Raw genomic sequence first — 14032 nt, forward strand, 5'->3', positions numbered from 1 at the left:
GAAAGAAAGAAAGAAAGAAAGAAAGAAAGAAAGAAAGAAAGAACAAAAGGAAAAGAAAAGAAGGCAGGTGGTCTGGGGAAATAACTGGGTGATCTAAGCGCCTGACTGACAAGCGCAAGGACTCAGGTTTGATCCCCTGTACCGCATGCCATGCCAGCCCTGGAATCCTGGGCGCACTGTACCAGCCACTGAAACCCAGCCTGGTGGTGATGCTTGTAATCCCAGTGCTGGGGAGGCTGAGACAGGAGGATCACTATGAGTCTGAGCTGCATAGTGAGACCCTGTACCAAATAAGTAAAGATAAAAAAAGAAAAAAAGAGAAAAAGAAAAAAGGAAAGAAAAAAAGAGTGGTGATACATGTCTGTAATCCTACCACTTGGGAGGCTGAGGCAGGAGGCTTGCTGTGACATTGAGGCCAGTCTAGGTTACATAATGAGTTCAAGGCCATCCTGAACTGCATAGCAAGACCCTGTCTCCAAAACAAAACAAAAGAGAAAGAAAAAAAAAAGAAAATATTAAAAAGACAAATCTTTTATCATTCTTATTTAAAAATTTTCAGCTAGGTGGAGAATCATGAGTTTCAGGCCAGCCTGGCCTATATGGTGAGAACTGGGAGGCTGAGGCAGGAGGGTGGCAAGTTTGAGGTCAGCTTGGATTTCACAGCAAGACTATCTCAAAAAAAATAAGTGAAAATAAACTTTTTTCATGCCTCAATTGCCTGAAAGTGTAAATCCATATTTCTTTATGTGACATATCAGGCTTTCCAAAGTCTCTGTCTTTGTTTTTTGTTGTTGTTGGTTTGTTTTTTGGTGGTACTGGGGGCTGAACCCAGGGCCTTCGCACTGAGCTACATCCCTGGCTCTCTTTTTAAAATCCTGATTAAGGGTCTCATTAAGTCACTAAACTGCCCAATTTGGACTGTAACTTATAATCCTGCTACAGCCTCCCAGAGTGCTGGGAAGACAAGGGTGTGCCACCATGCCCACCTGTCCATTGATGGCTGCCACTCCGCCCAGTACCTGCCCTCTGCCAACAAGCCTGTTCAGTCGTGCACGCCTGGGCTGCAGCTCCTCTGGGTCTGCCCTCCCTGCACTCCCCTGCACAGCCCTGGCCCTACTGCTGCAGCTCCTGGCTCAGCCCCATTCAGACGCCTGGAACCCACTCCTGGCACCCCAAGGTCCTAGCCTGCACAGCTCTCTTCTGCCATTCTCTCCCTGCTTCTGTGCTTTTGTTTTCAAGTGCACTTTATTTTTTGGAGCCAGACATGGAGGCATGTGGCACTTGGGAGGCTGAGGTAGGAGGGTTGCTTATGAGTTTGAGGCCAAGCTGGGCAGTATAATAAGTCCAGGCCAGCTTGAACTAAATAGTGAGACCACGTCTTCGAAAAAATAAAAATAAGTTCATTTTATATTGCATGCATGTTTATGACCCAAAATAGTCACACTCATGGCGCGGAACTGGTATATAACCATTGCCTCTCAGCCCTTTATACTCCCCTCCCCGACCCCTTTTCGGCTCCATAGAGTCTGCCCCCGTACCCTCTGTTCCTCTTTGGTTTTGCTCTTTAAATTATGTACAGCATGGGTCTGTCCTGTGTGATACTGAACCTCCCCTCATCTCCCCCTCTTCAGCGCCAGCTCCTTGTGGACAGAGGTCTGACAGAGCTCACACTTAGGATCCTGGCAATTGGCATGGGCTCCCCGTGCCCCCTCACATCCATCTGTGGAGCCCCTAGTACCCCAGAATGTGCCTTGTTTGAGAACAGGACCCACACTGAGCCAAATGGGCTGGGGCACACCAGTGATCCCTGCCCTCTGGGTGTCTGGGGTGGGAGAGTTGCAAGGTTGACTCCTTCTTGGGTAATTTAGTGGCTTAGTGAGAACCTGATTCAAAATTTAAAATTTGACAGACAGGCTAGAGATGTAGCTCAGTGAGAAGCCCCCGGGTTCAGTCCCCAATCACACACACACACACACACACACAAATTAATATTAAAATTAAAGTTAAAAGATGACATCCTGAAATAGAGTAAGCCCCTAACCCTGTGTGATTGGTATCTTTCTAAGGAGAAACCACTTCCTTCCTGTGTGCCGGTGGCCACCCTCACACCAGTGAGTGTACTTCTTTTCCTACTTTTCCTTGGCCCAAGCTTGCTTCACAGGGCTTGCTTCTTTTCCTACCTTTAATAAAACTTTGCAAAAGAAAAAAAAAGAGAGAGAGAGACAAATGTGGGCGGCAAGGTACTGCCCCCTGTAATCTCAGCCACACAGGAGGCTGAGGTGGGAGATCACTTTGGCCACAGGGGTCCGAGGCCAGCCCAAGACAGAGTGAGACCTCATCCCAAAGCTCAGGTGGGGGCAGATTTGGACTCAGTAGAGGAAAGCACCATGGGATGGAAAGCCCAGGCACAGCCAGACCTGCAGAAGTGTGGATCAGACTTCCTCCCTGAGCTGAGAGGAAGCAACTCCTGCCACCTGGGTCTTGGGTTCCAGGAACGACAAGCCAGATTAGTCCTACGGCCGATATTGCCCAGATCAGTGCTTTGTCCTGTTTGCTCTGGTAGCTGCTGACTGAGCTGGTCTCAGAGGAGGGAGAAACCGGAAGGGAATTGGCCAGGCCTCCTGGCCGTTATGAACCATCCCCTGGGCAGTATCAGAGACTTTGAAGCTGGTTTTTCTCAGGCCTGGCACTACAGAGCGATAGGAACACAGCTGCACATGACGTAAAGCTAACAAGCATCTCCCCGATAGCTTCAGGAGAACATGGGAGGCAGCAGTATCCCTGACTTGTTATTGGATATGTTGTATCTGCTTGCACAGGGGTGGGGTGGGGGGGTGAGATGGGTGATACCCTCCTGTGAACATTGAAGCCAGGTGAGGTGGTGCAGCCCTGTAATGTTAGCACTCTGGGAGGCTGAGGCAGGAGGACTGCAAGAGCAAGCCCAGCCTAGGAAACTTCGTGATTTAGCAAGACCCTGTCTCAAAATAAAAAATAAAAACGGGTAAGGTAGCTCTGTGCAAAGGCTGTGGGTTCAATCTCAGCACTGCAAAAAAAAAAAAGAAAGAAAGAAAAGAGAAGAGAGGAGAGGAGAAAAGAAAAAAGGAGGGGGAGAAAAGAGGGGAAAGTAAAACAAGAGGTGTTAGGTGTGTGCATGTACCACCTCCCCTTGATGAGGGTTGTCATTATATATTGCAAACATGGACTAAAAAAATTAAAAAGAATGGGAGAAATAAAAAAAGAAAGGAATTACTTAAGCAACATGAGGCAAGCTCATCAGCTCTGCCTTCCAGAGGAAAATCCAAAGGCCTTTCAGCCCCTGGCCCCACCGACATTCAGCGGTATGACAAGTGACCCCGACCAGTGCCTGTTCTGCAGCCGCAGCCTGGCCTCTGTCTCAGTGTCCATGCCAGCCACCCTCAGCCATCTGCACTCTGAGGGTGTTCAGGCAGCTTTCAAATACCCCGGTCCCACGACTGTAAACCAGGGCTTCACTGGTCAGCCTTGGCACTCCCGGAAGGTAAGAGGAGGAGAACTGCAGGACAGGACTGGGAAGGGCTTTGGGGTGCTCATGGGAAGGAAGAGGGTTCTGGGCCACGCACCTGTGCCTCTCCCCCTGGGCCAGGTACTCGATCTCCTTGAGGATTTGGCTCTTCCCATAGCCTGTTATGCCTTCGTAAATGAGGACACGGCTATAGCCAGAAATCAGAAATCTCTTCATATTATCCATGAAGTACTTGATCTCCTTATCACGTCCTGTTATTTTTATTTTTTAAAAAAGGAGTAAACTAATCAACATCCATAGAGCTATAAGAAAGCGCATAGTGAATGCCTCCCAAGAACATTCCTGGAGACCCCCGGCATTGTTCGCTGACCCTCCCCAGAGCCTATGTGCTTCATTTCTGACACACAGTCTTGCTAGGAGCCCGGGGTCGGCCTCGATCTCTGGGTGTTCCTGGTGCAGCCTCACTGTGCTGGGATTCCGGGTGTGTACCACTGCACCTGGCCCTCGGGTACGTTCAGTTTTAAGAGTCTCCCTCTAGAACTTTCTAGTTAACAAGGTGGTTTTGTAGTTTCATTTGACTACCACAAGCTGTGAAAGAAAGTTGGGTTTTTGGTTTTGTTTTACTTCTTTATTTTTGTTTTTTTGAGATAGGATCTGGCACAGGCTGGATTTGGACTCACTATGTAACCCAGGCTGGCCTTGAACTTGAAGTGATCCTCCTGTTTTGCTCTCCTGAGTGCTAGGATTATAAGTACTCATCACCACACCTGGCTCTGACCCAAATTCTTAGTAAAACTACATCGTGGGTTTTTTTTTTTTTCCTGATAAAACAAGTAGTGTTAGCCTGCATGTAGATGCTTCAGAAAAGAAATCTACATGCTGTACATGGTGATGGAGATTTCTGAATATGGTTTAGTCAGAGCCACTCTGTAGATTCTTTGGTGTGAAATTGTCCCTTCCTGAAATCTCATTTCTTTTTTATACTTTTATAAAATCTTTTATTTATTTATGTGGTACAGGGTCTTGCTGTGTGACTCAGAGCTATGCAGCTCAGACTCGTAGTGATCATCCTGTCTCAGCCTTCCCAGCTCTGGGACTACAGGCACACAGCACTACACCTGGCTTCGGTGACCAGCACAGGTGCGCCCAGGGTACCAGGGTCAGCAGGGTATATAGTACCAGGGATTGAACCCGGGTCCTTGCCCATGCCAGGCAGGTGCTTGGACCACTGAGCTATCTCCCCTGCCCTGAAATACTCTCATTTCAACTTCAGTTTTGTAAGCTGCATTGTTTTCCTTTGCTTGAAGCTCGTGAGGCTACAGAGCAGAAGCTTCTAGCTTCTAGCCCTCCGTGAGGGAACACGAGCAGGGAAAGCCAGTGAGTGTCATCATCTGGACTCTGCAGAGTGTAGGAACCAGTTACTCTTCTTCTGTGACCCTAGGGCTTGAACGCTAGCCTGCCCCATGCTAGGCAAATGCTCTTACCACTCCTCTCCAGGAAACTTTAAATATATGTGTCCTGTTTCTGTCTGAACGAAGCCCTATTATCTGGGCTGTTGTATGTATTTTGGAACTTAAAACGCCACTATATATTCATTGTACTTTTGTTGCCCATGTTACTGCAACGTTATGACAGGCACACTTATAAAGGATGGGTATTTCCTGCTCTGCAAACCCTGGAGGAGCTGCTTCGGGCTGTAGCTGCCAGGAAGGTGCGTGGGGCTGATGTTCACCTCACGTGGGTGGGATCTCACAAGAGACATGTGCGTGTCACACAGAGGCCTCATGACAGTGCTATCCTGTCTTCTGCAAGCCTGCAGAGGGAAATCAGGGACTCCTGCTCTGTGGTCACTATGAGCACTTTTGGGGCTGGAGAGCAAGGGCTCGAGGAGGTGAACGTGGGTCTCCTTTCTCCTCTGGCTTGCAGGAGTTTGGGGTCTTAGTGTACAAGAAGTGATATGCCGGAACACCCATAAAACCACCAGATGCCATGCCTGGCTGCATTTCCACTGACCCAGGTGCTTTTTGCTGCTCTGAGCCTCTTGCCTTCTCTCAGGGCCCTGCAGAAGATTCAATGTAGCATTCCTCCAAATGTGGTACAGGCCATCACCCCATCACCCCGACACAGTGGTGGCCAGGACTGAATTTGCACTGAGTCTCTCAGGGATATTCAGGTCTTCAGGCAGGAAGGGAATTCCTAGCCTCTTGGATCTGTTTTTGTCTAACTTGTGGGCAAGACTTATGGACAAGTTCCAAATAGAAGTCTTTTTTGCAAGCCAGAACTCACTGGTCAGTACAGCTTTTGACACATATTAGAAGGAATAAGCTGGGCATAGTGGCCCACATCTGTAATCTCTACTCAGGAGGCTGAGGCAAAGGGATCCCAAATTCAAACCCAGCCTGGGCAATTTGGTGACTTTGCATAGGCCCATCACAAAACAAAAAATAAAAGGGCTGAGGACACTTAGAAAGCAAGGATCACTACGTACCCAGCAAAGGGTAGCTCTCACTTCCTTTGGCCCTGAGGTACGCCATACCAAACACACTGCAAAAGGAAGAAGGAAGAGGAGTTAGATTGCAAGAGGAGTCCTGAGAGCACGGGCTTGGTTTTAGGTTCCCAGATGGGCTCTTCTTCAGTCTCTAATGAGAGTCTAAGCCCTAACTCAAGGGTTGCAGGTGCCAAAGGAGAAAGGAGGGGAAGTTCTACTTGGTCAGCGAGCAAGCTGACACCCATGTGCCAGCTGTTACTGTAGCACTTGGAACACTGTTTCACAAATGCTTTTTGGGTCTGCACAAGTAGAATAGACCCCTTTCAGGGAGACAAGCTCCTCAGTATGGGGCCCAATACACTTGGTACAGTGCAGTCTTATGTTCTGACAAGGTTCTACCAATTGCTTAAACAATAGCTCACCCTTGCTGAGCACATGCTATATAGGTCCAGGTTGGCCTCAGCCTCAAGATTCTCCTGCCTCAGCCTCCCGAGGGCTGGGACTTCCAGTGTGCACTACCATACCCTGTTCAAGGCCTTGGATTTCATCTTCAGCACTGGCAAAAGACTCGTGCTGGGTGGGGGCCCATGTCTGTAGACTCCAGAGGATGAGATAGGAGGATCATAAGTTCAAGGCCAGCCTGGGATACTAGAGTTCAAGGAGGAGGTGGGGTAGGAAGACCAGGGGGTACCTTATGTGTCACCGTAAGGAATTTGAACACTGGCCTCAACGTGACTGGAAGCAACTGAATGATTTTAAGCCCACAGTGACATCCACAAGTCTAAGCTGGACTTTGGGGAAGTGTATTTCACTAAAGACCTAGGAGAGGAAGAACAGTGTATACTCTTATAACCTCATCAAAACCTTAGCACATGGTTGGCCCCATCAGTAGATGCTTGCTTGATGGTGACTGGTCCATCTGGGGGGAAAGAGATGCTTACATACGGAAATTCTCTGGTCTGTTTGTGTAATCTTTGAAGACTCACCCTCAAATTTTCTGGCCAAAGGGCACAGTAGGATCTCCCCTTGGGCCATAAGAGCAGCAGGACAGAGTGGAGATGAAGGGTTTTGAAATCAGACCATTGGACTGGGACAGACCATATTCCTGCTTGCTGAAATGCCAGACTCTCACACGGCTGCCCATGACCTGCCTAGGTAGGTGCATCCTCCCACTTCTCCAGAAAATACTGAAAAATCCATGCCCACACTCACACTTCCTCATTGAGGCCCAAGCACTGATAGACTGGTCCTGGGTCTGCAACGCCTTTCAGCACTTTCTTTGGGAGCTCTTTAAAGAAGTAAGCTGGTAGGTTGCTGCTATTGTAGGTCACAGAGTCACAGGTCACAATTCCTGGGTAGTACATCATGATCCTGGCGGCGATGTTGACTTTCTGACCAATGACTGCCACGGAAAGAAGTAGCTAAAGCCATGGAGCCCAAGGTCATCTGAGGACAGCCCCTGCATACCCTGTACACTTTGTGAGTTTCCCTTCTACTAGCTGTGGTCAGCCAGGAGCTATTTGCACAGATTCAGAAGTGACTCTTGCGCCATCAGCAGTCATCATCTGGGAGCCTGCTTTGGGCTAGAAGGACCTGGGACAGGAAGAAGTCTGTAAGCCAGATGGCTATGGGCCTCAAAGCCTCTCAGATAAGGCGTATGCATGAAGCAGATGAACTTGGTGGCACAACACTGTAATTCCAGCATTCTAGGAGCTTGATGCAGGGAAACTGGAAGATTGAGCACAGCGTAGGCTATTCAATTTAGCACATCTTGGCAAGGGTTGGGGACATGGCTTGGTACGAAGGCCCTGGATTCAATCCCCAGTCACACACACACACACACACACACACACACACACACACACAGCAGTTTTACCTTAACCTGTCCCATTCCAGGAGCACAGCTAGGAGGCTATTTAATAACAGGAAATTTTTCTGGAAGGCCCTCACCTCTACCATGAGCATCTCACTACCCACCCTGCTCTGGGGGCGCTGGATGTCTTAAGCTCACACACATTGTAGAAGCTGGAGTCCACAGCCCAGCCTGGGCCCCTGGTCCTGTACCCTCCCCCAGCAGGGCAGACCCCAGCACCTGTGTACTCATGTCGCATTGTGTGTCCGATGATGCCACAGAAGACGATGCCGCTGGCCACACCGATGGACACCGTACTAGCACCAGGGAGAGAGGGTTGTATAGAAGCCATTGATATCATGAACATTGGCATAAGAGAAGAATTTCCAAAATGGTGGTGAGCACCGAGAGGGTAGAAGGGAAGGAAGACAGCAAGTGGGGTATGGAGGGACGGGAAAGGGTTTTTGATAAATAATTCTCTAACTCTCAAGGGGGGATGCCTGCCTGTGGTACTGGCACTTTGGGAGGCTGAGGCAAGAGGATGACAAATATGAGCCCACTCTGGGCAACTTAGTGAGACACTGCCTTAAAGTAAAAAAGAGTGAGTATGTAGCTCCGTTTGAAGGCCTTGGGTTCAATTTCTAGTACCACGAAAAAGAAAATGAAAATAACAACATAAACCTCATGCCCTTTGTTGGTAGTCTGTGGCAACTGTACAAGGCCTGGAAGTAGGAAGGACCAAGAGTCTGAGGTACAGAACTGAGTTCTTAGTTCTTTTCCTTCTTTTCTGCCCCTGAAAGCCCTACCCCCACCCCATTTAGGAAGGTCCAGGACCACATGTGGGCTCAGGGTGACACTCACTGGATCTTAGGCACCTGGGAGCAGAAGTCGAATATGTCCACAGCACTTTCCAAAGCGTGAGTGACTTCGTTGGGCTCCTTTTCTCCGGGGAAACCAAAGACACAAAGGAAGGAACAGCCCTGCAGGGAGAGGGTGAATGCGTGGTGGGCAGTCGTGGCACCAGGGAGGGTTGCGCTGGCCCTCAGAGCACCACAGCGATTCTCTGAGTCTTTCTCTTATGCCTGACCTGATTTTGCATCAACTTTGTATAACTTGTAGTACACCATCCACAGCAGAATTTGGAAGCGGAGTGTAGTAGTGGGTATGTGTAATTCCAGCACTCTGGGAGGCTGAGGCAGAAAGATCACAAGTGTGAGCCCAGGCTGGGCAATTTAGCAACTTGCCTCAAAATTTTAAAAAAGGCCTAGGGGTACAGGACACTATGAAGGCCCGCGGTTCAATTCCAATACAGAGAGAGAAAGAGGGAGAGGGAGACAGACAGAGACAGAGACACAGAAGGAAAGGGAGGAAAGAAGGAAGGAAGAGAGACGGGGAGAGGACGGCTGCCCATACCACCCTGGTAGAGGCCACATGTGTAGCTCTAGCTGCGTGAGTCCCTGGGTTCATCGCAGCACTGTGGGAAGGTGCAGGGGAGGTGTTTGCTGCCTACCCCTGAGTCCCAGCTACTCAAAAGTCCCGCCATGATGATCCCTGTAGTTCAGGAGTTTGAGACCAGCTCAGGCAACACAGTGAGACTCCTTCCTAAAGCACAAAGGAAGTGGGGTGGGTAAACTAAGGCTCCTGGAAGTTGGAAGACTGAGGCTGCACAGAGCTTTCATTCTGTAAATCCCTCTGAGGGACACTGCGAGGGATCCAGAGCCAGGAGTGATCACCAGGAACTCCTCGACCACACAGCCCTGGAGCTGCCTGCGAGCCGTGGCAAGGGGTGCGGTCTCTCCCCTCTGATTCCAGCCTGACCCAGGCTGCCAGGGGAGCAGTCACAGGAGGCGTGGGTGCTGGCAGGGGGCGATGCAACTGTGTTCTACTTTTTTTGTGGTACTAGGGATTAAATTTAGGGCCCTGAGCGCAGTAGCCACAATGTCTCCCTTCCATGGTCCTTTGGACTTTGGGGAAGGACCAGGAGCCACGTGGTGCCAGATCCAGGGAAGAAGGTAAGTGACATCATCATGTTTTTACCCATCTGCCTTTTGTCAGATGGCACTGGGCAGCAGCATTTATTGTTTGTTTGTTTTACCATAACCTGTGAAGACACTCCAGAAAGAGTATTCTGGAACTGCTTTCGTAGAGTGGCAAGGCCACATGGATCAGTGTGTGCAGTGACGCGGAGGATTTCGAGGGGGATTCGTGGCAATGTGTCTTTCACTGTAACACATTTTAAAAACTTAAACATGCATTATCTACTCTTGTCACACCTCACATGTGACATGTTGAGAACAGAGTTCCACATAGTGAGTGCCGCGTGTGCCACGTGAGTTATAATCCTAAATAAAGACGGAGACTTCCAGGTTAAATGTCTACTCATCTAGTCCCCTGTCTCCAGCTATTGGCAGGTCCCGCCCCTCCTTGTTCCTGTTTACCTTGTCAAACATGAAGACTTTATTGATCTGGCCTCGGAAGGCCTGCAGGGTCGAGGTGATGTGCTCACAGGCGTCCTGGATGGCTGAACCTATGACTTCCACCTTGTTCTGCTCTTTAAATACCAGGTTCACAAACACAATCGTCACTGGCCGAAGCTCAGACAAATAGCCCCGGAGCTGTCTATCATCAATCTGCAGGGTTGAAAGCAGTTCTCTGTGCTATGGGTCCCAGGCCACCCCCACTCCCAACCCTAAAATCCTGAGGTGGAAGAAAGGAGTCCTTTTTTTCCTTCCTCAGGGGATTAAACCCAGGGCCCTCACATGGAACAATGTACTCAGTACTTCTTTTTATTTTTAATTTTGAGACAAGAGTCTGCTGCCCAGGCTGGATTTGAACTTTCGATCCTCCTGCCTCAGCCTCCCAGAGTGCAGGTGAGATTACAGGTGCAGGCCACCACACCCGGCGGCAAAAGGAGTGTTCTGAGACTCTTTGGAGGAGCTCAGGTTACCAGGATGTGAGAGATGCCAGGCTGCAGAGCCTGCCTGCCTGAAATCAAGCAGAGGGAAAAAAGTGCACCACCCAAATCTTCTCCAGGGACAACCATGCATTTACTGTTTTGGTTGACACCCGCAGTGTCATCCCAGGGACAAGTTTCTTCATACCAAGATGAGCCACCACAGTAAGAGGAAGAACTGCTGCTCCTTCTGCCTCCCCTGTCTGCATAGCTTTGGGGTCGGACCAGCGGGCCACGTAATTCCATCTTACACTGCAGTTTCACAGCCCAGCTCTTCCTGGAATACTTTTACACCTGAACCCACTCTTATCTTCAGACAGAATTAAGCCCATTCTCTTGTTTTAGATAACAGAAGGAGCACAGTTGTCCCAAGCAAGCTGGAACTTGGTTGTCTGGATGCCCGTGGCCACACTTGGCCACTGGCCTCTTGGGGGTATGCTCATGCAGCCTCCTCTACACACCAAGCTATCCTGATAGGCGTGGGGCAAAGAAAAGACAACAATGCCAAATTACTCCTGCTGGCCACTGCCCAGGAATTTTGTCAAATTGTTCTGAAAACCAGTGGCGGAAATCATTGTATTTTCTCCCCTAAATATCCATGCCTGGCTTTCTTCAACTTTTTTTTTTAAGGCAGGGTCTTGCTATAGAGCTCAGGCTGGTCTGAAACTCATGACAACCCTCCTGATGCAGGCTCCTGAGTGTTGGGGTTGCAGACCTGAGCCACCATGCCTAGCCATTGAAGATTTTTCACACTCAAGAAAGTCACTCCCTGTGAGTTAAAATAAAGCTTTCCTCCTTCAAGAAGGAAGGAAAGAAGGGAGGGAGGGAGGAAGAGAGGGAGAGAGAAAAGAGGGAGTGAGTGAGGGAGGGAGGGAGGGAGGAAGGAAGGAAGGAAGGAAGGGAGGGAGGAAGGAAGGAAGGAAGTTCATTTCTAGCTGGACATGGTGACACATGTCTATAATCCCAGCACTGGAAAGACTGAGGCAGGAGGATCCCTGTAAATTTGAGGCTAATCTGGGCTACTCTGAGTTCAAGACCAGTCTAAGGGCAGGTCAAATAGCTCAGCAGATTAAAGCACCTGCCAGCAGGTGCAGGAGCTGGGGGTTCGATCTCTGGGCCTGCTGTGCCAGCCCTGCCCTCAGGGGCGCTGAGACGGTGATTGAGACTGGGCATGGTGGCACGCACCTATAATCCCAGCTCTTGGGAGGCTATAAACAGGCGGATCACTATGAGTCTGATCTAGTAGTGAGACCCTGAACACCTTGTAGACCCTTCCCTAAAAAACACCCCCCCCAAAACCAAAGACCAGTCTAAGCTACATAGCAAACTGTTCACTCTTTCAAAAAACAAGCAAACTGCCAGATATGGTAGCACACACCTGTAATCTCAGCAGGCGAGAAGCTGAGGCAAGAAGATTGTCCTAAATTCAAGGCCAGTGTAGGCTACACAGTAAGACTGCCTATCAAAAAACCAAACCAAACCAAAACAAAAATCCTGACTTCAATTCCCTGCACCACAAACAAAACAAAACAACACAACACCAAAAACAAAACAAGCAAACAGAGGTACACACACACACACACACACACACACACACAGAGCATTAAGAGACTAGGAAAGGCAAACTCTGGGGAGCTGAAGGTAGATGGGGGGCCCTGGTTATGTAGCTTGCAGAGTCTGAAACTTAAGCTGAATGCAAGGGAATAGTAGCAGCATTGCACAGCACTTGTGCACCCTGCATCTTCCTGCCTGGGGGGAATCAAGGCAACACGCCGTCACACGCCTGCAGCTGCGCCCCCTGCCCAATGCTGCGAGGCAGCTCGGTCCTAGCCCTTCTGTCACAGTGCTCCTGTGAGTAACACCCCTTTAACTCCAGCTATGTCCAGAGCCTCACTCGCTCGGCAAGGACAGTGCTCTACCCTGAGCTACAGCCCCAGCTTCTACCTGAATGCTTTGGTTTGTTTGCTTGTTTGTTTAAGACAGGGTCCTGTGATGCAGCCTGTGCTGGCCTCAAACTGGCATTCTTCCTGCCTCAGGCTTGCCAGCACTGAGCTGATGGGTCAGTGTCACCACACATGGCCACCACATTGGCTCTTAATTGTGTTCTGACTTGAGGAATACACTGTGAAGTCACCTACAAAGAATGTCTTTTTATTTCAAAGGAATATTGTATATGCTGCTTTTTTTTTTTTAATGTCAATCCAGGTATGGTGGCACACCTGTAATCCCAGTACTTGGGAGGCACAGGCAGGAGGATTGTTGAATGTTTGAGACCAGCCTGGGATACAAAGTGAGTTCAAGGTCAACCTAAACTGCACAGTGAGACCCGATCTTAAAAAGACACACAGACACACACATACACACACACCCCCTAACAACAACAGCCCAAAACCGAAAACATAACTTTCCAGCGACCTCTCCAGCACCACACAGCCGGGGACTCCTCAGGAGGGTACCTGCTTCAGGATGCTCTCCATCACGTACTTCTGCAGTGATTCCTCCAGCTCTGGGTTGGACTCCAGCAAGCACGCCAACCTCAGCGCTAGGGGCAGAGGAGGCCGGCTCAGGATGGGAGCCACCTGCACTGGGCCCCTGGGAACCCATGGCCCAGAGGGGGAGCTGTTGGGGGTCATGGGGGCCCCCAGTTCTGCTGTAGTGTGGCTCAGTACCCTGGTATCATGTGCTGGGATTTGAGGAGACTTTAAATGGAGCTCAGTCTGAAGCTACTGCCCACCAGGATGGGAGTAGGCTGATCAGGGGACAGAGGACAGAGTCAGGATGGAGCGGGCAATAGAGTAGACAGAGCAGCAGGAGAAAGAGCCAGGAAAGTGGGCTCTGGTCTCAGAATGGTGACTGTCACATAAGAGCTACCCAAGGCCGTTGCTTTGGACTAAGCTCCTACATGGGGCCCCAACAGTCCCAGCTAAATGTCAAAATGGAGTCACTCAACGTTCCTGTCACCAAGCTAGAAGACAGCCATGGACCTCATCTGGGGAAATGTCAATGTTAGAGGGGCAACAACCCAACCTCCTGGTTTCATTTGTCAGGATAATGAGGTTCCTGATCCTTCAGCATTACACAGGAAGAGTAATGCTAACCAAGGAGCTATTTTATCACTTCCTGTCACTCAGGCCCTGCCCTATAAGGAAAATAGTGCTCACAGGGATGGAAGGAGGAAGATTCAGGAATGTGGCCCATGGTCTCAGAGTGGTGACTGTCTTTTGCTCTTTGTTTCTG

The 14032-nt window shown here is 49.6% G+C and overlaps 1 protein-coding gene and 1 non-coding gene across 2 annotated transcripts in view; one reads left to right on the forward strand and one right to left on the reverse strand.

Annotated features, from left to right (window-relative positions):
* Positions 1 to 14032, reverse strand: part of Adcy10 (adenylate cyclase 10) — a 68491-nt gene that overhangs the window by 36371 nt on the left and 18088 nt on the right. The window contains exons 8-15 of the mRNA XM_023706313.1: positions 14011 to 14013; positions 13252 to 13337; positions 10281 to 10472; positions 8704 to 8822; positions 8083 to 8159; positions 7203 to 7392; positions 5991 to 6046; positions 3600 to 3753 (exon numbers count right to left, since the gene is read on the reverse strand). Of these exons, the coding sequence (XP_023562081.1) occupies positions 3600 to 3753; positions 5991 to 6046; positions 7203 to 7392; positions 8083 to 8159; positions 8704 to 8822; positions 10281 to 10472; positions 13252 to 13337; positions 14011 to 14013 (877 nt within the window). The remainder of the gene's footprint in view (positions 1 to 3599; positions 3754 to 5990; positions 6047 to 7202; positions 7393 to 8082; positions 8160 to 8703; positions 8823 to 10280; positions 10473 to 13251; positions 13338 to 14010; positions 14014 to 14032) is intronic.
* Positions 5702 to 5827, forward strand: LOC111813980. The gene has a single exon (XR_002819085.1). It is a non-coding gene; the product is annotated as a small nucleolar RNA SNORA40 (small nucleolar RNA).

Source organism: Octodon degus, unplaced genomic scaffold (assembly GCF_000260255.1).
Source record: "Octodon degus isolate 3935 unplaced genomic scaffold, OctDeg1.0 scaffold00250, whole genome shotgun sequence".
Classification (NCBI taxonomy): Eukaryota; Metazoa; Chordata; class Mammalia; order Rodentia; family Octodontidae; genus Octodon; species Octodon degus.